The sequence below is a fragment of the Aedes albopictus genome, chromosome 1, assembly GCF_035046485.1.
Source record: "Aedes albopictus strain Foshan chromosome 1, AalbF5, whole genome shotgun sequence".
In the NCBI taxonomy this organism is placed as follows: domain Eukaryota; kingdom Metazoa; phylum Arthropoda; class Insecta; order Diptera; family Culicidae; genus Aedes; species Aedes albopictus.
In genome coordinates, this window is record NC_085136.1 from 221,597,725 (window position 1) to 221,625,690 (window position 27,966).

Sequence of the window (27,966 nt, forward strand, 5' to 3'; positions counted from 1 at the left end):
GACATCCGATTCGCCATAGGTAGTACCTCGGCTACAGCACTAGGCTTCGCGACTCAGAATCACAGAAACGACTGGTACGACGGCGAATGTGAACAGTTGAAAAACGAGAAGAATGCAGCATGGGCGAGAATGCTGCAACACCGTACGAGAGCGAATGAGGCACGTTACATACAGGCGCGGAACAGACAGAACTCAGTCTTCCGGATGAAGAAGCGTCAGCAAGAAAAACGAGATCGCGAAGCGATGTAACAGTTAAGGGCATACGGAACTTCTACGAGAAGCTGAACCACTCGCGCAGAGGCTTTGTACCACAAGCCGACATGTGCCGAGATAATCACGGGAATATTCTCACGAGCGAGCGTGAGGTGGTTGAGAGGTGGCGGCAGCATTAGGATAAGCACCAAAATGTCATTGCAATGGTAACTTTGTAAGTCGCCGGCGTGGAAACAGATCTAGGAGTATGTGCACAGGACCAAAGACTTCCGAACCCCAACCTCCAAGACAAGAGATTGAGGAAGAGGTTGGCTGGTTAAAAAACAACAGAGCTGCTGGAGCAGATCAACTACCAAGCGTGTTTCTGAAATACGATGGGGAAGCACTGGTGAGAACAATACACTGGGTCGTTGCCAAGATTTGGATGAAGGAAGGAATGGCAGATGTCGTGTGTCCCATCTACAAAAAGGGCGACAAGTTGGATTGCGGGAACTACCGCGCGATCACACTACTGAGCGCTGCCTACAAGACACTCTCTCAAATTTTATGCCGCCGACTATCACCGATTGCAAGAGAGTTCGTGGGGCAATATCAGGCTGGATTTATGGGTGAACGCGCTACAACGGACCAGATGTTCGCCATCCGCCAGGTGTTGCAGAAATGCCGCGAATACAACGTGCCCACACATCACTTGTTCATCGATTTTAAATCGGCGTGTGATACAATCGATCGAGACCAGCTATGGCCGATTATGCACGAATATGGATTCTCGGATGAACAGATACAATTAATTAAGGCCGCGGTGGATTGATTGGTCTGCGCAGTTCGAGTATCAAAGACACTCTCGAGTCCCTTCGAATCTCGCAAAGGGTTACGGCAAAGTTATGGGGTCTTTCTTGCTTGCTGTGCAACATTGCTTTAAAGGGTGTAATAAGGAGAGTGGAACGATTTTCACGAAGTCCGTTCAGCTGTTTGGTTTCGCTAATTATATTGATATTATAGCTCGCAAATTTGAGACGATAGCGGAAACGTACAGGGGATAGCCAAAATGATCGGGACAGGCAAAATTTCCACTTTTCAAAAAATGTTCAATTAGCTGTAACTTTTCGAAAAGTGCATCAAATATTCCAAAACTTTCACTGTAAGTTGATCAACTAGTTGTGTATTAGTGGACGAAATTTGGAAAAGATCGGGCTATTCTGCACGAAGTTATAAGCATTTTAGAAAAAGGTATAATTATCCGATAGCCAACTTTGAGCTGTTATATCTCCGGATTCAATAAACCGAATGCAATGAAATTTTGTCCATTTATGAATCATATAATGAGCTCTGAAAAACGTTTGACACAACTTGAAGTTATTAACGAGAGAAAAAGTTATAGCGATTTCATTAAATTTATGATTTTTTAGTAAATTGGTCTATTTTTAATATGCATACCATTACTTTTTCAATGAATTGTCGCCTATGTTGATACTTTTTTTCAAAACATATCTGTATTCAAGAGAATCAGAGGGAATTTAAATGAACTATAATTAGCATCTTGAATTTTCAAACGATGTTGAAATTTAAGAAAATTTGGTATTTTATAAGAAAAATAATCTAATCGTTATAATTTTCTTCCGTGTTAAGAATTTTTAGTTATGTCAAAAGTTTTCCGAAGCTCATTATATAAGTCATAAATGGTCAAAATTTCATTACATACGGTTCATTAAATCCGGAGATATAGCAGCTCATAGTTGGCTATCGGATAATTTTACCTGTTTTTAGAATCTTTATAACTTCGTCCAGAATCGTTCGACCTTTTTCGAATTTTGTTCACCGATACACAAATAGTTGATCAACTTACCGTGAAAATTTGAGAATATTTGATGCCCTTATCGAAAAGTTACAGCTATTTGAAAATTTTTTGAGAAGGGAAAATTTTGCCTGTCCCGATCATTTTGTCTATCCCCTGTATATCTGACAAAAGAATGAAGCCAGACCAATCGGATTAGTAATTAATGTGTCGAAGACAAAGTACATGATGGCAAAAGGCTCTAGGGAAGAATCAACGCACCCGTTACCTCGAATTTCTATCGACGGTGATGAAATCGAGACGATTGAAGAATTCGTGTACTTGGGCTCACTGGTGACCGCTGACAACGACACCAGCAGAGACGCATTCTGGCAGAAAATCAAGCTGACTTTGGATTCCGCAGAACATATCGAACAAAGTCGCTGTCACACGAAGTTGACTATCTACAAAACGCTGATTAGACTGGTGGTCCTCTATGGGCACGAAGCATGGACTCCACGCGCAGAGGATCAACGCGCCCTTGAAGTTTCCGAACGGAAGGTGTTGCGTACCATCTACGGCGGAGTGCAGATGGAAGACGGGACTTGGAGAAAGCAAATGAGCCAAGAGCTGCATCAGCTGCTGAGAGAACCAACCATCATCCACACCGCGAAAATCGGGAGGCTACAGTGGGCGGGTCACGTAATCAGGATGTCGGATAAGAACCCGACTAAAATAATTCTCGAAAGTCATCCGACCGGTACAAGAAAACGTGGTGTGCAGTGAGCTAGGTGGATCGATCAAGTGGAAGACGATTTGCGGACCCTCCGCAGAGTGCGGAATTGGAGACGCACAGCCATGGACCGAGAATTGAAAAGAATTGAGACGACTTCTATGTACAGCAGAGGTCACTCACGCCATAGTCTGATATGGAAAGCAAAAGTTTTGCCTATTAGTGCGAAATATTGCACTTCCAAGCGGTAAATATGAACCAGCAAAACTGAAACCCCATGCAACATAATAATCAACAGACGGTATGACCTGGAAGCAAGTCCGAAACGGTAGAACTTTGCATTCGCCTGAACCATGATTCAAAACCCCAAAATCCAAGGACTTCAAAGCACCTTCTCTGTTGTGGCGGGCCCAGTCACTCCGACAAGAGTCAACCACACCCCAATCCCAACCTCGCCGAATCTCACCTCTTCGGCTGTGCTGCTGGCAGCAGGCTGATGTCGGTCGGTCGGTCGGTCGGAGAACAATTAGGCTCGAGTGGCGTTCTTATTCACGACGGCGCCAGCCAACAACGACTACGGCTGCTACGACGTTGCGGAGTTCAAGTGGCCAAAAGTGGATTATAAATTTAATGTTGCCTCACCGCTCCACCAAACCCGCTACGTCGTCGACGACGGTCGGTGACGATGCAAGCGAAAATATGCATCCAGCAGCACTGAACTGCACTGGCAAGGCGTTCTCCTGACTGAAGCCTTTCCCGGGGAGGAAAAGTTTGTCTGGCGTGTGGAGCTACCAAAACGGTTCGGCTCTCACTCTCATATGCAAAAAAAGTAAAGATTGGTTGCAGAGATTTTTTTTCGCCGACGCTTGTTCACCTTTGCGGACCATTAATTTATGGGCAAATTTTTAAAATTCAACAACTTTTTTCTTACGTTTAGTTGCTAGGTGGAGGGCATTGTGGGTTCAGGTGTGTGCATGGTTTGCGCAGCATGTTGTATTTAACTACCTAAGCGAAGCCAGAATGCTGTGCTGTGTGGTTTGATAGGAAGAGCTTTATAGCGGTTACTGGAGACCAACAACAAAAGAGACGTTAAAACTTCAGCTTGTTGGTTATGGTTTTGGACTTGACTCTATGTTTATGTAAGTGAAGTATGTTAACTATGGTAAATTGATAGATTTTCAAAGGATAGGACTGATAAACAGCGGTAAAAGTAGATATTTTTTTTTAATTCTGAACCGCTAACGGGAGCGATTACAATCGACAGCGGCATTAACAGTTTCACAGCGCCAGAAGGTATTCTTTTGTTTGTATAATAAACTTTAGGAACTGATCTTGTATCGTATTTTCGAACCCTCTAATAATGTAGGAACTGGTTGCTATAATTTTATTTCTTTTAACCCTTTGAAGCCGGATTTTTTTTCAAGCGATATTATGGAGTTTTTCCTACGTTTTTTTTAGTTTTGGTGGTCAATAGCATAAAAAGAATAGAGTATTATGCAGAATTTTTTCTGGATATCCTAGATCATCCAAACTAACTTCTTTCATTATACAAAGCAACGATTTATAATCTAGCATGTCCAGTAAGTCTTCTGAAAAGTTAATAGACAATATCAGATCATTCGGGATATCCTAGGTCATCCAAACTGTTCTTGAGTTTAGATCCCAAAGTTTACGGGTGTAACGGTAACTTCTTTCATTATAAAAAGTTACGATTTGCAATCAATCATGAATTCTTCTGAAAGTTCAATAGCCAATTTCAGATCAGTCGGGCTTAAGTTTGGATTCCTTACTCTACGGGTGCAACAGTTACTTCTTCCATTATTAACTAAGCTTCATAACAGTAAGGAAGCCCATAATATCTCAAAAATATACAACAACGCTTATTGTTCCTCTAACACTAACTACTTTGGTAAGTACAGTGGATTATGTAACACTACTTAGCGTACGTAGTAGCAAAAGCTAATATTACAAATGTAGACCAGAAGCTAGGGTCTCCAAAGTAGTGTTGTTCTGGAATAACTCAAAAATATCTTGAAATGACTAATGATATGCCAGAGGGATTACACATAACAGTTTAAAGTTCATTATGAGAATTAATACTGTTACTATCAAGAGGTAAACTTCAGGTTTAGAGACCCTCAATATCCCAAAGGTTCATAAGAATATACACTCCCGATCAAAAGTTTGGGGTCACCCCCTCAAAAACATGTCATTTTTAGGCCCATATCTTCGCCAATTTTCGTCCGATTTCAAAACCCTAGGTCTCATTCAAAAGATAATAAATCAAAGTAACTTTGAACATGATTTAAAAGAAATATTTTCAAAAAAATTGTATGTAAACTTAACCCAAAGTTGCTAAATTTTCTAAAAAATGAATATAAACTTACGGCAATGTCGCTGGAAATTGGGTTGACCAAATTTCAAGATGAGAGCGGTAATATGACCCATTTTCTATTAGCTTGCAACTGCTTTTTACAGAACTAAGCTAAAAAATCTAGAAAAAAAAGTTATTAAGTAAATTAATCCTTGATGTCATCGACCAAAAGTTTGGGGTCACCCTTGCTCAAAATGATGTATCGGCCAAAAGTTTGGGGTCACTATCGTAAAACATGGAAAAGTGATTTGTTGATATCTTTGTCATCTTTCATTCAATTTTAATTCTTCTTGGCTTCTTTGAAACAAAATGAATGATACTTACTGCATAGACATTGAACCACACATATTTGTTGAAATTTACATACTAAAACTTAAAGTAAAGTTGCCTCATTTTTTGAAGCGTGGTGAAATGTGCTAACTTTACATAACATTTTTATATACAAAAATCGTTAAATACGTTAAGTTAAAGACATCAAACGTAAATTTAGTTAATTATCTGAAATGAGCCAAAAGTAATTAAAATTGAACTATAGATGACGAAGATATCACCACATCACTTTTCCATGTTTTACGAAAGTGATCCCAAACTTTTGGCCGATACATCATATTGAGTGGTGACCCCAAACTTTTGGTGGATGACATCAAGGATTAATTTACTTAATAACTTTTTTTCTAGATTTTTTAGCTAAGTTCTGTAAAAAGCAGTTGAAAGCTAATAGAAAATGGGTCATATTACCGCTCTCATCTTAAAATTTGGTCGACCCAACTTCCAGCGACACTGCCGTAAGTTTATATTCATATTTTAGAAAATCTGGCAGCTTCGGGTCAAGTTCACATACATTTTTTTTTAAAGTTTCTTTCAAATCATGTTCAAAGTTTCTTTGACTTATTATCTTTTGAATGAAACCTAGGGTTTTGAAATCGGACGCAAAATGGCGGAGATATGGGCCTAAAAAAATGACATGTTTTTGAGGGGGTGACCCCAAACTTTTGAACGGGAGTGTATAAAGACTTCAGGTTGGTTCAGTCACCGCAATTGGTTATGAAACGTTACTCAGTATGTCAGATACAGCTGATGGTACGAGTGTAGATCTGAAGTTCTTAACTCAAAGATAGTTTGACAGATCCGGGACATTCTTGAAGTGTCTCTAAATGACATTTGAGATTCCAAGAGCTTCACGGATCTCAGCAGATTATGCTATGCTATTATTTAAGGCGAAAACACATAAAGTTTTTCTTGTAGATTTGAAGGACTTCATCATACAACAGTTTGGACAAATCTGAATGTCCCAAAGGTTTATAATAAGCATGTAGACTTAATATTGATCCAGTAACCACAGAAAAATATGCAACGTTACTCGGTGTAGCAGATATGCACAGTTCGAAAAAAACCTGTAAAATTATGATGGATCGAATGTAACAAAAGGACCCCGTCATATATGATGGAAATATTTGTGCGATCTTAAAATTACATTGCAGATATCTGTTAGAAAATATATAGAAAAATTGAGATCCGAGCGAGAATTGAACTCAGATCCTTGGGGTGTGAGTAGCACGCCTGAGTTCTCTTGGCTATCTCAGCTTGTTGAAAGAGCAGACAGCCAAAGTTAAACTGCTTCTACCATAATGCACGCATGCTTCGCCTGCTGCAGAGAGGGCAGAGAGAGACAACGGGGAAACCGCCACAGCTGCGAGCAGCCGTTCGTTCAGCTGATGACGGAGAGTGGCTGACATGATTTATAGCAGATGCATGTAAATTTAAAGCGAATATGCTTTAAAATCTGTAAACAAGCCGTCTGACTAGCAGCGGGCTGCTCGGCTGACGTTAACTGTTGATGATTTACATTTTTCTGTCGCAAATTTCAGTTGATCTTCAATTTACGTGCTGTTTAATTTTCATATTTTTTTGCTGTGTAGATCTATGAGGTCTTTGTTTTACTTCAAGGCAATGAAAAATGGTATACGCGCTGAAAAATAGTATGGCAATAATGTTATAATGCATTTGACATTTCGATGCCCTGTATACCAGCGTACGAACTCGGAAAGGCATCAACTTTTTGAGCCAGAGTTCCACTTATGTTATGTGACCTGTACCTACTAGCTTCAATAACTATTGTGTAGTGGGAGTAAAACTCAACTTGATAGTTTGGTGGTTCAAATTAGAATAGAGTTTATTTGCAAGTGTCAACTTAAGGCTAAAAATCATGGCTTGCTTGTACTGCTCCAACATCTCCTCCTTCAGAAAATCTCGTAGTACTCAAAATGTGAAGGAAGTCTCCGCTTCCTGCCTGAAGGTTCCCGAAAAGGTAGAGTTCGTTTTCTTGATTGAACCCGATCCTGACTACGACAAACCTCCGATGATCCGTCGATACAATTTGATTTCATCTGTTCAGGACACGTATTACCTCTTGAACTTCCGGGCTCGGTTACGGGAATATCCAGTTGAGAGTTCCCAGGATTTTCAATATCTTCAGTTGGAACATGATCCGGACAGCTAAATTCCTCCAACAGTACTTGTAAGGGTAGAGGCTGCTCAGCTGAAGCTTCACATTTTCCGTCCGGTTTGCGTTTCCGTAATTGGTTAGTGTGCGATCTTATCAAACCTTGTCGTTTTTCGTCTTGAAGAAGAACATTGTAGACCACACTTCCTTTCTGCTCAATAACGATACCTTTGGCCCAATAGCGCTCGTTCCGAATATGAATTTCAGCATAAACTGTATCCCCAGCTTCAAACGATCGATGTTTCGCTCCATACTGCTTGTTGAACTGATCATTCTGCCTTTCATTAATTTGCGTTGGTTGTGAAATCGGCGGCTTCATCAGGTCAAAAACAGTTCGGGTTTTTCTGCCTAACAGGACCTCAGCTGGTGATCGGTTATCCGGTAAGGATGGATTAGGGGTACAGCGATAGGTTTGAAGGAAAATCTGCAGTGCATCTTCAACGTCTTCTCCGCCTATCTTCAAAAGCGCTCTCTTTAGTGTATCCACAAATCGCTCGGCTTGACCATTAGATTGTGGGTGGAAGGGTGGAGTTTTCACGTGATCGATTCCGTGCTGCTGGCAAAACTTGCTGAATGCTTCAGAGCAAAACTGGGTACCGTTATCCGTTACAATGGTCAATGGACATCCAAATCGGGAGACACATTCCTTCAGCTTCTTAATCGTCATTGTTGCGGTCGAGTTACTGGTTGCAAAAATTTCTGGCCATTTTGAATACGCGTCCACGATGACGAGGAACATTTTTCCTTTGATTGGTCCAGCATAATCCACATGAAGACGAGACCAGGGCATGGACGGAATTGGCCACGATGAAAGAGTTGTTTTCACGGGAGCTTTTGATGCTGCTGCACAGTTCGAACATCTCCGGACATAGTCTTCAATATCTGCATCCATATTTGGCCAAAACACAAAACTTCTTGCCAGAGATTTCATTCTTTGCATTCCAGGATGACCAACATGTAACTGCTTGAGAACAGGTGATTGCAATGACTTCGGAATGACGATTCGATCCATGAACATCAGGTATCCATTCGCTTCACACAGCGCTTCACGTCTCTTGTAGAATGATCCGACTTCATTGGAATGTCTCGTGGAAGGCCAGTTATCTCGAACTTGCTTGAGGACTGCTTGAAACGTGGCATCCTTTTTTGATTCTTGCAAAATCAATTGACTGGTGATTGGTAGAACTGATACGGCTTCGGTTTGAATACTGCGAATATCTGCTTCCATTTGCAAACTGGCAATCACATAATCTTCATCGGGCTTGGAATGTTGTCCAATCAAGCGAGAGAGCAAATCAGCGTATCCAAAACTTTCAGTCTTCTGGAATTCGATCTTGAAATCATACTGCAGCAGTGTCAGTGCCCAACGCTGTAGTCTGTTGGCAGTATGTACTGGTATGCCTTACTTCGATCCGAATATCCCAAGAAGTGGTTTGTGGTCCGTTTGCAGAATGAAATGTCTTCCAAATAACATTCGATGAAACTTGGTGCAGGCAAATATCAGTGCTAATCCTTCCTTTTCTCCTTGAGCGTAATTCCTTTCAGCATCAGTCAATGTCCGGGAAGCGTGACATACAGCCTTGACAGAACCATCTGGAAATCGGTGAAGCAGGACTGCTCCTATGCCATGTTGCGATGCGTCGGCTGCTACTATCATCTCCAAGTTTGGGTTGTAATGCGTCAGTAGGAGGTCTGATTGTAGAATCCTCTTGAACTCTTCGAAAGCGTTCTGACAAGTTGGGCTCCAATTCCATTTGACGTCCTTTTTCAACAAAGCATCCATTGGTTGACGAAGATCGTGTATTGCTCGTACAAACTTGCCGTAATAATTTACTGCTCCCAGAAACGAACGTAGACTTGGTACATCGTGCGGGGCTGGCATATTGACGATGGCCTTGATCTTTTCTGGATCCGGACGAATTCCTTGGTCATCTACAATCAATCCGAGGTACTGAATCTGCTGCATGAAGAAGTTGCTTTTTCCGATTTTGAGGTGAAATCCGTATTCTTCGATGCGAGCCAGTAACCGTTCCAGCTGCTGAAGATGTTCTTCCAGAGAATTGCTTGCCAAAATGATGTCGTCAAGATAAACGCTTACGTCTTCCAAATCTGCTACCATGCTGTCCACAATCTGCTGGAATTCACCTGGTGCGGTTTTAACTCCTGGAGAAAGTCGATTGAATTGGTAAAGACCTTTGTGAGTGTTGATGGTCAGCAATTTTCTTGAGGATTCCGAAACTTCGACTTGCAAGTAGGCGTCCGAAAGATCTATTTGCGAAAATATTTTCTTCCCAGCCAATTTTGCAAATATGTCTTGAGGAAGCGGCAACGGATGATGATTTGCTTCTAAAGCTTCGTTTAATCCGGTGGAATAATCTGCACAGATTCTGACCTTGCCATTCGGTTTCCGAACTGCTACAATTGGAGCGGCCCACTCGGAGTATGTCACTGGTGAAATGATGTCCAAAGCTTGAAGCCGGTTCAGTTCATCTTCAATTTTCTGGACAGATGCATATGGAACTGGACGCTTCTGACGGAAAACTGGCTTCGATCCAGGCTTGACAGTTAGCGATACTTGCTTCTTCGTACAAAGTCCCAGGCTCTCATCGAAAACGTTGCTGTACTTGACTTTCAAACGATCGACCAGGCCCTCAGCTTCCGGATGATGCTTCATCGATACTTGGTTGCACACTGCGTTGAAAGGTACATCCCAAAGTCCGAACAGTTCAATCCATTCAGCTCCAAACAAATTGAGATCATCTGCCTTGGACACGAAACATCTTCCTTGCTTGGATACTTCATTCAAGGTGATTGAGCACGACAACTCCAGAGTGAGACCCATGTCATCGCCAGAAGCATTCACAACGTTGATTGATGGTTGTTTTCCGGCTGGACATCCCATTTGCTTGTAGACTTCTTGTGAAATGACACTGATGTCCGCTGCGCTATCCAGCTGCATTCTGACGGCGTGTCCATTGAGTTCGACTGTGGTGAACTTCCGGTTGGCAGTAACACTCACCTGATTGACGGAATAGATTCCTTGAGCCTTCGCTGACTGATTCTTAAAACCTCGATTCTTCTTCTTCGGCTTTGATTGGAAACAGGTACAGTATCCTTCCTTATGTCCGACTTTCTTGCATGACTTGCACTGATGTTGGATGTAATTGCAATTCTTCGAATAATGCATTTCTCCACAACGCCAGCAAGGAGTGTTCGGGACATCTGACGGTTTCTGCTGCTGTTGTTGACCAGACGTCTTGATTTTCGTAGGATTCCTGATGGCGCAAACACTGGACTTGTTACCTGACTTCTCGATCATTGCAGTATCCTTCTTGAGATTCAGGAGCCGCTGGCAATCCTCAGCCAATGAGTGTAGTGTCATCGGGGTTGCCGGATTGGTACTCTCGATCTTGGACAGCAAGGAAGTCCGGACATCCGCATCTTTGCTTGAATTCAGGCCGCACACGAAAAGTAGACACTTGAACTGATCATTGGTGATTTCCGGTAGCTTGAACTCTTCACACTTCTCGTTCACGATTCCAGCGTACGTGAAGAAATCTTCTGATGAATTTTTCTGTAGCTGTAGGCACTGGTACCGCAGGTTGAACAATGATGTGTTTCTACCGAAAATCGACTTCAAGGTGGTGATGGTGTCTTCGAATGAAACTTCTTTCGGTTTCTTCGGTAGTATGTAGTTCACGTATTTCTTGTGAGCTACGGTGCTTAGGTTTCGGAGCAAGAGTCGAACCTTGGCCGGTCCATCCAACTTTCGAGCGTCCTCTTCAAAAAGGTCTTCGTACTTTGCAAACCAAGCTTCAAACGTAACTCCCGCTTCTGGATCGTAGTGGAATTCACTGATGCTGCTTGACAGGGACTCGATCAGGAACTCCGTCTGATTCTGCCGACGTGGGTCCTCCGGATGCTGCTGGTTGGACTGCAGATTACCGTCGCCTCCGCCAACTGATGGACCTGCTACGGATCTTGAAGCGGAAAGTTCTTGAAGAATTCTTCCTTGGTTCTCCAGAATCCTTAGAAGGCTTGCTTCGAATTCGGGACTCATTCTGCTACCGATACTTTGCGTGACTTCGTTTAAAATCTCGTCGCCAAAAACTATTGTGTAGTGGGAGTAAAACTCAACTTGATAGTTTGGTGGTTCAAATTAGAATAGAGTTTATTTGCAAGTGTCAACTTAAGGCTAAAAATCATGGCTTGCTTGTACTGCTCCAACAATAACTAAACGCAATACGATAAAATAGAATATAATAACATTATATTCTAAAAGCATTATTTAACTCTTGATTTACCCCTTCTGCAGTCACGCTGTTTTATTTTGTACAATACGCTAGAAAAGCTCGTCTGATCTACATAAATCAACGTGGTGCTGGTAGCGGTGACCAATGTCTGGAAAATTAAAGATTTGTATATACTCGTGCATTATTTTGCTCTGATTTTTTTTGTTAATGTCTACAAAACATTACAGTTGAACTCTTTTAGAAATTACGAACTCTTTTGAGGACTAACCTACAATTTTCTGGTACCTGTATGAGTCCTTTTTAAATTATCTTTCAATACTATTCGCAGAAGGAATTCCAGAAATTTTTGAAATAATTAAAAAAAAAATCATTTGGTAATCCTGAAGAAGTTCTTCTCCCTGAAAAGATGATTGAAGATTTCTGAAATTTCCGAAGGAACTCCTGAATGAATTTTGAAGAGACCCTGTGAGGAATTTCTGCAGAAATTATTTAAGGAATTCCTGGAGCAATCCCTGGAAGACTTCCTGGATAAATCTTCGATTGAATACCTAGATGAATCCCTGGAGAAAGCCCCTGTAGAATCCCTGGAAGGATTTCTGATAGTATACCTGGATGAATTTCTGTATAAATTATGGGAGGAATACCTGGAGAAATATCTGAAGATATCTAATGAGGAAATCATAGATAAATTTCTGGAGGATTCCTTGGAGGAAATTCTGGAGGAATTCTTGGAGGAATTTTGGGAAGAATCCCTAGAAAAATTCAGTTGAAATCGCTTGAGGAACTCCTAGAGGTAATATTAGAGAAATTTCAGAAGGAATCCTGAAGTAATTCCTGGATAAATATCAAGATAAAATGCCTGGAGAAACTTCTAAACAAATTCCTGGAACAATTCCTGAGAGGATTCTTGGGTGATACCAAGCGGGAATTCATGGAGAAATTTCTTTGATAAATTTTTTGGAGCAATCCCTGGAAAAAATCCTGGAGGAATTCCTGGAGAAATCTCCAGAGGAATTCTGGGAGGAATTGCTGAAGAAATTTCTGAAAAAATCCTTGAGAAATTCCAGGAGGATTTCTTGGAAGACATTTCCGGAGGATTTCTTGGAGAAATCTCTCTGAATATCCCCGCAGAAATTCGTGGAGAAATCCCTGGAGGAATCCCTGAAACAATTCCTCGACGAATCTCCTTGAGGAATTTCTGGAGAAAACCCTGAAAAGTTCTAGAAAGTATTCCCGGAGAATTTCTTAAATGAATCTCAAAAAAATCTCTAAAGGATTTCCAGAAGAAATTCAAAAAGAAATTGCTGACATAATTTCTGAAGGATGTCCAGGAGAAATTCTTAGAGAAATTTCCGAAAAAATTCCTGAGGTTTTTCCAGTAGGAATTCATGTGGGAATTACTGGAGAAATCTCTAGAGGAATTGTTGAAAGAATAACTAGATGAATTTCTAGAGGAATCTTCAGAGGAATTCTGGGAGATTTCTATTTTTGTTATATTTCTCTTTCTGACAAAAAATCCATTGAGAAATTTCAGGAGGAATTTCAAGCGGAGTTTCTGGAGGAATTCCTGGAGAAATCCTCGAAGGAATTCCTGAAGGAATCCCTGGGGAAATCTTTGAAGAAGTTCTTGGAGGAAACTCTAGAGGAATTCCTGGATGAATACCAGAAATAATCCCTGAAAAATTCCTTAAGGTATTCCTGGAGAATTTCCTGAGAGATTTTCTGAAGAAATCCCAAGAGGATTTGCTGGAAGAATTCTTGAAGGAACTTCTGAAGGATTACCAGGAAGAATCTTCGAAGGTTTTTCCGTGGAGAAATCCCTGCACTAATACCTGAAGCAGTTCATGGAGGAATCTCAAGAGAATATCTTGGAGAAACGCCTGGAGGAATCTCTGAAAAAACCCAGAGGGTATTCCTGGTGCATTTCTTGGAAGGATTTCTGAAAATATCCCCAGAAGATTTCTGGAAAAATCCTGGAGAAATTGCTGACATAATTTCTAAAGGATTTCCAGGAACTATTCCTGAATCAATTACCAATTCCTTGAGAAATTGCTGGAGGAATTCCTGAAGAAATTTTAGGGGTAATTCCTGGAGGAGTATCTGGAGAAATTCCTGTATAAAATACTGGAGGAATGCGTAGAGGAATTCCTGGAGGTTTTCCCTTGGGAATTGCTGAAGGAATCCTTGAAGGAATTCCTGGAAGAATCTTTGGAGAAATTCTTGCAACAATTACTGAATGAATTTCTGGGGGAATCCCTAAAGAAACTGTTGGAGAAATTTCTGAAAAAAAAATACTGAGAAATTCGTGGAGATCCCTGAAGAGATTCCTGGAGGAACTTTTAGCGGAATTCGTAGAGGAATCCCTGCAGGAATCCTGAAGAAAATCTGGAAGTATTCTTTGAGGAATTCCTGAAAAAAATCTAGAAATTATTCCTACAGCACATCCTGGAAGAATTTATGAAGGAATCCCTGAATATTTCCTGGAGAAGATCCTGGATGAATTGCTGACATATTGTATGATGAATTCCTGGTGATATTCCTGGAGGAATCCCTGAAAACATTTCTGGAGGAATTCCTCGAGGAGGCCCTGGAGAAATTCCTAGATGAAATCCTGGAGGTTTGCTTGCATGGATTTTATGAAGAAATCCCAGGGAGGATTCCTGAAGCAATCCCAGGGGAAACTCCTGAAAGAACTCCTGGGGAATTCCTGAAGGAATTTCTGGAGGAGTCCCTAAAGCAATTCCTGGAGGAATATCTGGTGGAATTCCTGGAGGAATCGCTGAAAAAAAGTACTGGACAAGTCTCTGCAATAATCCAAGAAGAAATCCCTGGAAGAATGCTGCGAAAATTTCGTGGAAGAATGCCTAGGATAATTCTTGGTGGAATTCTTGGGGGGTTTCCTGAAGTAATTCCTGGAGAAATCTTCGGAGGAATTCCTGTAGGAGTCTCTGGAAACCCCCTTGGAGGAACATCTTGAAGATTTCCTGGATATATTTCTGTAGGAATTCCTGATGGAGTTCTTGAAAGAATCGCGGAAGCAATTACTGGAGGAATCTCTGGAGGAATGCCTGGAGGAAATCCTGAAGGAAAGCATTGAAGAAACCCTGGAAGGTTCTTGGAGGAATCTCTGACAAAAAATCTTCTGCGAATTTTTGGAAGGATCCCTGGATGATATTCTAGAGGAATGCCTGTAGGAATTCCTGAAGGAATCTCCAAAGTAACTCCTGGAGAAATCTTAAGAGGAATTCCTGGCGCAATCTATGCAGAAATCTCTAGATGAATTCCCGAAGATTTTTTTTTAGAAAAATTCATGCAGAAATTCCTAGAGGAATCACTGGAAAAATTCCTTCAGGAATTCCTGAAGAAATTCGTGGATGAATCTAAAAAGGAATTTATAGAGGAATACCAGGACTAATTCCTTCAGAAATCGTAGATTGTGAATTCACAAATAAAAAGAAATTAAAAAAAAAAGAAATCGTAGATGGAATTCTTGGAGAAATTCTGGAGGAATCCTTTAAGGCAGGGTTCCTGATTTCCACTTTTTATCTTCTTCCACATTCGAAGACAGTCAGCAGCGAACGGTTGTCGCTTTAGTTTGTGTGTTTGCTTGTCAGTGACGACAGCAAACTCCGGCGATTGGTAGGAAGCCACACTTGGAAAATACTCATTCGTCCACATTCGCATCGCAAGCGATCGAGCGGTAATGCGATTCGTGAGTGATCCGAGTGATATTGTGCATACGAATTTTTGATGTTTCCAAAAAATGTTTATTATTTTCTTTGCTAATCTAGCATGTCAACAACAATACACTAAAAATGTATGCCTTATATGCAAAAATTTTCTTCTAGTTATGATAATAGCCGCTTCGATCGCTCACCAACATTCGTCACCATTCGCTATTCATTCATTCGCGTGCGATCCAAACTGCGACGAACTGCAACGAATATCCATGTCAAACAATTTGCGCATCGCTTCCCACTGGTGATGGGGTTGCATGTTTGATCATGACTATCCGTTAGATGCATCTTTCTCGATTCACTTCAGCAAAGAGGAGTGAATATGAATGAAGTGAGGAGAATATACCGATCCTTGCTTTAAGGAGTTCGTGAAGAAACTCCAGAAGGAATCCTGGAAGCAATTTCAAGAGGAATTCCTAAGAAAATCCCCAAATAGTTCCTGGAGAATCGGAAGCGATTTCTAGAGGCATTCCTAAGGTATTTCCTAAACAGTCCCTGGAGGAAATACTGGACTAATTCCTGGAGGAGTTCCTGAAAAAATCCCAAGAGGAACTTCTGAAGGGATTCTAAAATGTGTTCCTGGGACAATCCTTGGAGGAATTTTCGGAATAATCCTTGGAGTTGTTCCTGAAAGAAATACAGAAGAAATTCTCGGGTGAATCTCTGAAGAAATCCTTTCCCTGAAGAAAGCTTTCCTAACAAATTCCTGGAAGAATTTCCGCAGGAAAAAAATATGAAGGAATCCATGTCTGCAATAATTTTTGGACGAATTATAGTTGGAATCTTTGAAGTTTGAGAAACGCTGCCTTAAAGAATTTCTGTTGACATTCCTTTGGGATTCCCGGGAGAAATTCCTCGAGGAATTATCGAAAAAAGCATTGGAACAATCACTGGAGAAACCTCTATAGATATCCCAGGAGAAATTCCCGGAGGAATGTCTGGAGAAACACATAGGGGAATTCTTGAAACATTATCTGGCAATCCATGATGGAATCACCGAAGGAAGTCATAATGAGCCTTTTTTGAGTATGTGTAGGGGTTTAAATCAATGCTCCAATGAATTCGACTTTCACCTTTCTCGAAATGTGTTGCGCAGGAAATCCTCTAATGTACTTTCAAATATATAACGAGAAATATACTTTAAGTGTAGTTATGATAATTTTAAGATAGCTGGTTTAGTTTTTAGTTTTAAGTTGATTGTATCATTTGGAGTTGATTGTATTCTGTTGATACTTGAAAGATTAATAAATAAATAAAATAAAAACCCAAATTAATCCACCTAGTGGTGATACTGCCTTTCTCGTCGTATATGTTCTCACGACCTTTCCGTCGACGTAAGTCAAAGTGTTCCTGAATCCTGATATTTAAAAAAAAAAAGTAAGCATTTTATCAAAGCCATCATTGAAATGACTTAAAACCTATTGATGGCCCATAGTCCGACGTTATGTTCAACGTGTAAGCAGAGCTGAATAATATTAGATTTCTCAGTTGACTGCTTGAGCACATTCACTAACACTGGGGGCTGATCAATATCAACACGATACTAACAAGTCCAGTTGGCCTAGTGGTTAAGGCTATGGATCGCCAGTCCGGAAACAGCGGATTCGATTCCCGTTCCGGTCGAGAAATTTTTCGGGACTTACTGGGCATACTGTATCATTGTACTTGCCTCACAATATACAAATTCATGCAATGGCAGGCAAAGAAAACTCTTCAATTAATAACTGGAAGTGCTCTAAAGAACACTTAGTTGAAGAGAAGCAGGCCAAGTTCCAATGCGAACGTCGAGCCATAAAGAAGAAAAAAATGATCACAAAAGCTGCTGAACTGTCAAACTCCGCGTATTCGTCACTCTTTAATACGACACTTTTTAATTTGTACCCCGCTCATTCGACATTTGTCGAATTAAAAAATGATCAAATGTCACAGTGTCATACACTGTAAATACGAATGATCCAATATTGTGGTGTTACTCACACCCGCAGCGGCTCCTCGTGCAGCTGCTACTTCCGAAAGTTCAAATTTGTTGCTTTCCGACACCCGATCCGTTTGGTGATCAACCGCAGTGAACCTCGGAAGCCAACAATCGTAAAATGAACAAGCTATCAATTCGTACCACCACAATATCTGTAAGATTTGTGTTCAAAACAAATCAAACAATCTAAACAAAACTAAAATAGAGTTTGTTTATCGAATTAAAAGTTCACGCAGGTAATTTGACAGCAATCATTGTCGAATTTCACATTTTACCACTTTCGGTTCACATTTTACCACTTACTGATTGTCCCTGATACGGTCTTAGACTAAGACTAGTTTCATGCAAATTATTGATCAGTTTTCCTGTGGAGCCTCGTAGCTGTGCGGTTAGGGTCACCAAACTTCTAATCGCACAATGCTGTGGGGTGAGGGTTCGATTCCCGCTCCGGGCGATGAAACTTTTCATGTGAATAGTTTCTTCTCCGTATCCACTGGTGCATGCTCCGTGTGTCCGTTGTCTAGTGTTAAGTATCGTCTGTACAGCCTCTAGCTGAAGGCGGTGTCCGTGTCTTTAAAAAAAAAAAAAAATGTCGCAAATTGATGTAATGCATGTATGGGTTTGGTTCATTTGTGCATTTCGCCATTTCCGGCGAGGTACTCGAATCTGGTACCGGAACACTACCGGTAAATGTGGCCTGAGACTATTTTCTTGCTGATCGTTCTTCGTGTTATCGAAGAAGCCGTTATTTAATGTGTGCGTTTAGTTCCGTTCTACATTTGACCACTTCCGTCGGGGCACATGGAACCGGTTTCAGCACACTATTGGTTTCCTAAAGTATGGTCTATGATTTTTTTTTCTTGTTAACCGTTCATCAGGTTACCTAAAAGTCATTTAATGTGTCAAATTTATGGGTTTGGTTCTCCTTTACATTTGACGACTTCCAATGGGGCAACCGTAATCGGTTGCGGAACACTACCGGTTGTCCCCAACATGGCCGGAAACTTTTTTTTGCCAAATCAATACACCCAAAAATCAGCGATTTGATGTGTCGCTTGCATGGGTTTAGTTCACTTTTATTTTTGGCCATTTCCGGCGTGAAACCCGGAACCGGTTCCGGATCACTAAGGACTGTTCATTTTATAAAGAGGACACCTTATTTGTGTGATATCTTTTTTATTTTTCAATAAAATCATTACCAGTTTTTTGCATAAACTTCCATAGCTATTCTACAGTGTAGGAAAAATATAACATTATACAAATTATCCTTAGTGATGGAACTGGAGCGGTTTTCGTTAAAACTCAGTAAAAACCAATTTCTCAAAATTCTACATAACTTTCCACATACATAACTTTTAAATTTTCATGAACTTTTCAATGTGTTGGGATCTAATACTATTCTACTAAAGGTAGAACGTAATAGTTGGTCAATAATAATGCACCAAGCATTATACAGCTTGATATAGTAAGTTGCCTTGTTATCAATGAAATTGATAAAACATACTTATTTAAGTCCAGTGATGCAATAACACTACGGATTCAGTTCAAAATTTGTCCAGTATAGAAGAGAATTGCATTCTAAATTATACCGAAGAAAAATATGCTTTAAAGTACATTCTTCATTATAAATTTAATCCTTAATTATGGCCATAGTGAAAAATTTCATATTTTTTTGCCCCATAAATGCAAGTTTTCGATTCTAGAGAAGCTTATTATTATTTATTTTCAGCAAGGCTTGATCCTATGTGATTATATACCTTATTTGAAAATAACTACATGTAAAGTTTTATTTTCGACATAATTGTTATGTTGTATTTGCAATGGGCTACATCGTTATTAAGAAGAACCTTCAAAGAACGAAGCTGTTTTTCCTCCGGTAACTGCCATGAAGCACAGTAACCAAGCCAACAATGCTATCAAGAAGCGGTTTTCTGCATTTGAAATTGCATTATTAGTACTTTCGGCTAGATCCATTGAAAATATTCAAAATTTAATATTCTCATATTTTTTGTTTAACAAATAAATTTTGTTCTGAAAATCGAGACCAACTTGTAACTTTAATATCTCAACAACTAATATTCCGATTAGGTCTATATTTTGCCAGAATATGTATCAGTCATACTGCTGCAGTATGGCAAACACTTTTATGAAATTAAAAACGATACACCGATGTTTTACAGTAATTTTGTGTTTATCTTTAGTTTTTGGGGATCGAAAAATTGACCTCTCCCAACACTTTGCCACATTTCTATGATGTCCAACAATTTTAACCCAATTCAATTATAGTTATTATCTGCTAATATAATGTACTGAACAACCAACCAGGGCTGCTCAAATTTGAACTACGCGTTTTCTTTTTATGGCCTTGCAAAGTTGTCCTCTTTATAAAATGAACAGTCCTTACCAATTCAGATATGTTCTGAAAATATTTCCCTGCTTACTGTTCATCAGGATAAAAAAGCCACTAATTGATATGTCGCATGGATGGGCTTGGTTAACTTTTATACTTTGCCACCTCTGGCGGGACATGTGGAACCGGTTCCGATATGGTCTGAGAATGCTTTCTTGCTTACTGTTCATCAGGTTACCGAAAAAGCTGCGGTTTGATATGTCGCATGCATGGTTTTAGTTCAATTTTATATTGGCCACTTCCAACGAGACACCCGGAACCGGTTCCGGAACACACCCGGTTCAGATATGGTCTGAGAATATTATCCTGCTTACTGTACATCAGGATATCAAAAGAGTCACTATTTGATATGTCGCATTCATGGGTTTGGTTAACTTTTATACTTGGCCACCTCCGGCGGGACATTTGGAACCGGTTCCGGAACACTACCGGTTCCGATATGGTCTGGGAAAGTATTCCTGCTTACTGTTCATCGCGTTATCGAAAAAGCCGCGGTTTGATATGTCGCATGCATGGGTTTAGTTCACTTTTATGTTTGGCCACTTCCGGCAGGACACCTGGAACCGGTTCCGGGACACTATCGGTTCAGATATGGTCTGAGACTATTTTTCTGCCTACCATTCATCAAGTTATTGAAAATGCCGTAGTTTGATGTGCCGCATGGATGGGTATGTAGCGTTTTCATATCTGGCCCCTTCCTGGGGTACCGGTCCGGAACGCCTAAATGGCCATAACTCCGGAATGGCTGGACCGATCTGAACAATTTTCAATAGGAAACAATGGGACCAGATTCCGCGTCGAATGAACCGTCGGTCATTAAAATCGGTTGAGGTTTACTGCCAAAAAGTGATGTGAGTTTTTTTGTACACATACACACATACGCACACACACACATACATACACCACCATGGGACCAGAAAAATGGCGGCGATATGGACGACGGGTAAATACCCCGTTCAGGAGTTGGTGTCTACTACCTATGAGGGCTTCGTGGTCGCCAAAGTAAACGGGGTCTTCTTCTGTAGCTGTTATGCGCCTCCGCGGTGGCCGATCGAGCAGTTCACGCAAATGCTGGACCGCTTAACGACCGTGCTAACAGGGCGAAGGCCGGTGGTAATAGCGGGTGACTTTAATGCCTGGGCCGTGGAATGGGGAAGTCGTTTCACGAACCAGCGGGGTCAGATCCTGCTAGAAACACTGGCCATCTTAGATGTCGACTTGGCTAATGTCGGTACCAAGAGTACCTTTAGTCGAAACGGAGCGGAGTCAATTATTGACGTGACCTTTTGTAGTCCTGGCCTAACAAGTAGTTCGAACTGGAGAGTAGATGATGGCTACACTCACAGCGACCACCTGGCGGTTCGCTACAGTATCGACTACAATAACAGCAGACAGCGGATAGAAGAAGAGGCGGCTAGGCCAAGGCCAAGCCCTCGCAGGTGGAAGACATCATACTTCGACGAAGGGGTATTTAGGGAGGCGCTCCGCCGTGAGCGAAACTTAATCGGTTTAGACGGCGACGAGCTGGTGGCGGTGCTCTCACGTGCGTGTGATGCGACCATGCCTAGGCGAGTCCACCCTAGAAATGGGAGGCCACCGGCTTACTGGTGGACCGACGCGATTGCGGACCTGCGCCGCGCCTGCCTACGGGCTAGGCGGCGGATGCAGCGAGCACGATCAGAGGAAGAGCGGAACGAACGGCGGGTGGTGTTCGCCGCTGCAAAAGCCGCGCTTAAGACCGAGATAAGAGCAAGCAAAAAGGCCTGCTTTGAGGGTCTCTGTCAGAGTGCCAATACGAACCCGTGGGGTGACGCCTACAGGATCGTTATGGCCAAGACGAGAGGTGTGATGGCTCCTACAGAGCAATCTCCAGAGATGTTGGAGGGGATCATTGGAGGACTTTTTCCGCGTCATGATCCTAGCCCTTGGCCTCCTTTCGTAGGACAGCCGGGGACTGGGGCTGGCGATGAGGAGAGGGTCACCGATGTGGAACTTGCGGGGATAGCTAAGTCCCTTAGCGTAGGTAAGGCCCCAGGTCCGGACGGAGTTCCGAACCTGGCCTTAAAAGTAGCTATTGCAGAGGCTCCCGAGATGTTCAGGTCTGCTATGCAGAAATGCCTGGACGAGGGAGTTTTCCCAGAAGCTTGGAAGAGGCAGAGCCTGGTACTATTGCCAAAGGCGGGGAAACCACCCGGAGACCCGTCGGCATATAGACCAATATGCTTGATTGACACGGCGGGGAAGGTGCTCGAAAAGATCATCCTCAATAGAATGTTGCGGTTCACCGAGGGCGAAAATGGTCTTTCGAGTAACCAGTACGGCTTCCGGAAGGGGAGGTCCACCGTAGACGCTATCTTGTCGGTTACAAAAACCGCCGAGAAAGCACTCGAGCCTAAGAGGAGGGGAATTCGCTTTTGCGCGGTAGTGACTCTGGATGTAAGGAATGCGTTTAATAGCGCCAGCTGGTCTGCTATTGCCGATGCGCTCTTGCGTCTGGGGATACCGGAGTACCTGTACAAGATTCTCGGAAGTTACTTTCAGAATCGTGTACTAGTCTACGACACGGAGGTGGGTCGGAAGTGCTTTCACATAACCTCAGGAGTCCCGCAAGGTTCCATCCTGGGTCCGGTGTTATGGAATGTCATGTACGACGAGGTGTTGAGGTTAGAGTATCCAGTGGGAGTGGTGATTGTCGGATTTGCCGACGACATTACGCTCGAAGTCTACGGTGAAACGATCGAGGAGGTAAAGTTGACTACCAACCACTCGATCAAAGTTGTGGAGGCGTGGATGCGGTCCAGGAAACTGGAGCTGGCTCACCACAAGACAGAGGTGACGGTTGTTAACAACCTGAAGTCGGAGCAGCAGACGGAGATCAGTGTAGGAGACTGTACTATCCTGTCAAAGCGCTCCGTCAAACACTTGGGCGTGATGATCGACGATAAGCTTACCTTCGGTAGCCACGTCGATTATGCCTGTAAAAGAGCCTCCACAGCTATTGCGGCACTGTCCCGGATGATGTCCAATAGCTCTGCGGTGTACGCCAGTAAGCGCAAGCTTCTGGCTAGTGTTGCTACATCCATACTTAGGTATGGCGGCCCGGCGTGGGGCACCGCGCTAAGTACTAAATGCTACCGACGGAAGCTGGAAAGTACTTACAGGCTTATGTGCCTGAGGGTTGCGAGCGCGTACCGTACCGTGTCACACGACGCTCTCTGCGTCATTACTGGTATGGTGCCTATCAGCATTCTTATCAGTGAGGACATGGAGTGCTTCGAAATGCGCGGCACAAGAGGCATACGCAGGACTGTCAGGATGGCCTCTATGGTCAAATGGCAGCGCGCGTGGGACAGTTCCACCAAAGGAAGGTGGACCTATAGGTTGATACCGAGGGTAGATAGTTGGATTAATAGGCGCCATGGGGAAGTCACATTCCACCTGACACAGGTCCTTACAGGTCATGGTTGCTTCCGACAGTATCTACACCGTTTCGGGCATGCGGATTCTCCCAAATGCCCAGTGTGCAATGGTTTAGAGGAAACGGCGGAACACGTTTTGTTCGTGTGCCCGCGTTTTCGCACAATGCGTGACCGCATGCTTGCCACATGCGGGGAGGACACAACTCCGGACAACTTGGTCCAGAGGATGTGTAGGGATGAGTTTGGCTGGAACGCCGTTTCAACGGCTATTACCCACATCGTCTGGGAGCTACAGAGGAGGTGGCGCGTGGACTCGGAGAATGGCTAGTCCAGATGCAGTACAAGAGGTGGTCCAGGGGTTCGGAGTCGGCTTCGTAGGTCATACCGGTGCCCTGCGGTCGAGATCGACCCTTACAACGATTAAGTGGCCGCGGAGAGGAAGTCCCGGTAGCGGTGCGGTCGTGGCGTCGGTCTACTGGGTTGGATCCGAGCCCGCGGTTGGAAAGGGGTCCCCGGCAAGGGTCGGGGTAGGTGAGATCCTGCTGTCTGCAACCTACGGGTGCATCTGATAGGGCCTGAAGGGTAGTGATACCCTTCCTTACGGGCAGGTCAGATCGGGTTGCACGTGGGCATCAGTTCTTGATGTCCGCTCAGCAGTAGGGCGCGGGCGGGGTTGACCCTGCCCGCCTTCCGAGGACAAAGGGAGTGGCGAGGACCACTCGGGAAACTGGCTAAGCGCCAGCATGCTACCGTGATGGACTCTCCAAAGCGAGCCATCGATGTTCGTTGCTGCAGGCTACGCAGCTAACCTTGTGGGTGCGATGTGCACTAGCCCCTCTCTGAAGCAATACCTTCTTGGTGGTTCCGGAGAGACGTAGGGTTTGGCGACCATAGGAATGGTTTAGTGGGTACGAGGAGAGAGTAGTCCTGGATTTTACTTTTGTTGTAGAAGACGGCCTGTCAGACCTACACTACCCTAACCTTCTGTTAGGGTGTCTGTTGAGCAGATTATCCCCCTATGGTTTAGAAGGAAAAAAAAAAAAAAAAAAACACATACATACACACACACATACATACACACACACATACATACACACACACAGACATCACCTCAATTCGTCGAGCTGAGTCGATTGGTATATAATACTTGACCCCTCCGGGGGCTCTATCAAATTTTCGTTTTTGGAGTGAACATATAGCCTTTCGGTACATCTTGGTGCACGAGAAAGGCAAAAAGGAAGCTATGGAAAAATTCCTAGTAGTGGAATTCGTCAATGCATATATCAGTAAAATAATCTGAAAGAATCGTAGGATGAATTCTTGAAGCATTTCTTAGAACAAACCCTGCAACCATCACTATCGGAACCCTGCAGGATACCCAAGGAAGAATTCACGAAGAAGAAACTCCTGAAGATGTCCCTTGTGAAATTTCTGAAAGAACCTCTGACGAAATTCCTGAATAAATGCCTTAAGGCAGCGTTTCTCAAACTATGGGTCGCGACCCACTGGTGGGTCGCAGGTTGATTTTTGGTGGGTCGCGAAGGCTTTTGCGATATTGTAATATATGCCTTAATTAGCAAATGTCAAATTAAATTGCTATCTATTTTTTTTCAAAATAAACATACTCGCTTGCAGAAGCATCAGAGTTTCTAGGAATTCGGTTTCTCCCTATCTCTATTCAAACTTCTGTATTATAGATCTTAGTCTGGAGTACATTGATTTTTTTGCGTTCTAAACTACGAGTTTTCAATCAAAAAGTTTAAAACCAGGGTAACATTTCAGAACTTAACTTGTGTGCAGGATTTTTTTTTTTGGTTTATATTTCTGTGTATTTTAACTAAAGCTAATTCTACACTTAGTCTTGTGTGCTGGAAAAAAGTCAAGTTTTTTCTATCAGTTGTTGTTTTCAGTTAGATTTACATTCTTGTAGCGCCTTTTTGAACCCTCTAAGCAGAATATCCTTTTCGAGTGAGTGTAGATTTACACGCCAAGTTCAGCAGTTAAAAATTTAAAAAAAGATTAAAAAATTTGAAATACCAAAAATCAGCAAAAGGAAAAAAAATACCAAACTTGTACAAGAAACCTTACTTTTACCCACCTTCACTAAAGCTAAACTTCGGTAAAATTCTGCAGAATGTCAATAATCTATTTTTCTACGGAAATCAGAACAACTGAAAAGTGAATAAAAAAAAACAGAAACAAAATACGTAAGTTTGAGAAATTCCATTGAGATTCATCTGACTATCCAGCAACGCTATAATTTAAAAAAAAATGAAATTCTACAGAAGCATAAAACAGTCACTATATCTTCAAAAACTTTGTTAAAAATGATGTTTTTTTTTTGTTTATTTCTAGAATATGTGATAGATTACCTAAGACTTCTTCTGTACTGTTGCATTGGAGCCAGACTGGTAAAATATATAAGAAAAACAGGGAAACTTAACATTTGAGCACCTTAATCTTACTCAGACTTTTCCAAAAAAAAATAGAAAAAATCGCTGTGAATTAAAATACATATTATTTAAGTTTGAATGCTACATAGCGAACGTATGAAAGTGATTATTTGTATTGATTTAAAAAGTCAGGTTGAATCAAGGGTTAATTTTACAGAAAAAATACGTATTTTATAAAAATGCGTGCTGGTGGGTCGCCAAATCTTATAAAAATCAAAAGTGGGTCGCAAGCTGAAAAAGTTTGAGAACCCCTGCCTTAAGGAATTTCTAAAGGCGTAGCATTAGCACATAACTGCACTCTATAGCAGCATATGGTTCTAGATAGTCCTTTTTTTCCCTACCGGAACCGGTTCCGGCATATCTGGAAAATTTGGCATGCTGTTTTTGTATTCCCTGAATAAGCATCACAAAATTTAGCCATTCGACAAAGCTTGTTATTTGGTTAAATTCTATGATAAAATTCAAGTGGTTCTCTTGGAGAAATAATTGGCGAAATTTCTCTTTGGTTCTCAAGTTGAAAAGGTTCGAACACCCCCCCCCCCCCCCCCAAGCCCCCATCTGGCTACGCCCATGCAGACATGGCTATTGTTACGAGAGTAGACCTGAAGCCCTGAACTGCAAGGTAGTTTGGTTTACCTGGAATATCCCTATAGTGTCTATAAATGACATTGAATATGTCAAGAGCTTCACGGATCTTAGCAGGCTATGCAATGCTATTATTTGTGGCGAAAAAAACATAATATTATTATTGTAGATTTCAAGGACTTCACTATAGAACAGTTTGAAAAAACATAGAACATCCCAGAATATAAAATAGCTTTTGATATTTTTGACGAAGGCTAAATGAATACCTATTAACGTAACCTACATCCCCGTTCAGCATTCAGAACAACTGGTATGGTAATTATTTCGTTCTTCCAAACTTCATGGTGTTTAGGATGTTCTAGGTTATCAATGAAGTCCAAATACAAATATGCTCATGTTTCCCTAATGGAAGACTAAACTTGCCACAGCTTTGCCGAATACAGCATTCTGTTTTATCGAATGGGTGAATTTATACAACCGTTTCTATGTTGGGGCCATATATGACTCCTCCGGCTCCAAAGGGTTGAATACACTATCCAATCCATAGTATAATGATGAGCATGTTAATGAGGATGTTAATGTGTGCCTGTTGTTTCTTTTGCAGTACACTTATGGGTTGTGTTCGCCAATTTCCAAGTATCCTGGTTCGACAAAACCATGGGTTCAGAAGAGAGTCGCTCTCGGGGAAAAAATAACCGAATGATAAACTTCAAGTATTGAAACTGGGAATCAATCCCAAGACCATCCGCTTATGAAGTGAACGTGCGACCAACTACGCCACCTTTGTAAACTAAAAGTTTACCAATAACTCGTTGCTCTCGTTACAAATGCACTATTGAGGCAACTCGTAACAGTGGTTTTCCTAATTGAGATCTGTGAGTATTGGGAAACTAACCAATCGGACCAATACGTTCCGAGCCATCTCAGGAAACTACAGTTGAATCTCTTGGCATGATACGGGACCTTGCAATGCAGGCGACTTGCTCCGTCATAGCTCTACTCCTCAATGAAATAGCACCACACTGTTCACCTCTCCATGATGCTTGTTGTCACCAACGCTTGCTAGGGGAAGGACACCCAAGGGGAATGTCACTAATCTTTGTTCATACCCAAGAACAAAGATCCATTCACATTCGTAAACAGTGTAGCTATCACGAAAACATTTTAACGCCGTAGGAAAGTTCCTGGCCCGACCGGGAATCGACCAGGTCACCATCAGCGTGATCTAGCTGAATCTAGCCATATAGCCTTATTACAACACAAACTTTCTAGTGGAATTGAATTTCAAAGAGTTGCGAGACAAACATGCTATTGGAAACCACATAAGCAGAAAAATCCCATTATGTTCGTTTCAATTGATTGATAATCATCATATTTTTGGACAACCCGCACTGCCGAACCGAAAATCAGGTCATGCCAGTCGTTCTCTTCGAGAGCATTCTAAACCATTGGAACGTAAAACGATATGGATTATTTTCCCATTTTCCCTTCTATTTTCACTGACGAATCCCACGGCAAGCAAGCAACCGAACCGAAG

The 27,966-nt window shown here is 42.0% G+C and overlaps 2 protein-coding genes across 2 annotated transcripts in view; both read right to left on the reverse strand.

Annotated features, from left to right (window-relative positions):
• Positions 1 to 27,966, reverse strand: part of LOC109400030 (uncharacterized) — a 1,200,131-nt gene that overhangs the window by 857,605 nt on the left and 314,560 nt on the right. The gene's annotated exons all lie outside the window — the stretch shown is intronic.
• Positions 7,242 to 8,993, reverse strand: LOC134285483 (uncharacterized protein K02A2.6-like). Its single transcript, XM_062846293.1, has one exon. It carries the CDS (start codon positions 8,823 to 8,825, stop codon positions 7,335 to 7,337), a length of 1,491 nt encoding a protein of 496 aa, XP_062702277.1. The 5' UTR covers positions 8,826 to 8,993; the 3' UTR covers positions 7,242 to 7,334.

Bases quoted from the DNA above. Each gene is read 5' to 3' on its own strand.
- LOC134285483 (XM_062846293.1), bottom strand. From the start codon at position 8,825: ATGGAAGCAGATATTCGCAGTATTCAAACCGAAGCCGTATCAGTTCTA.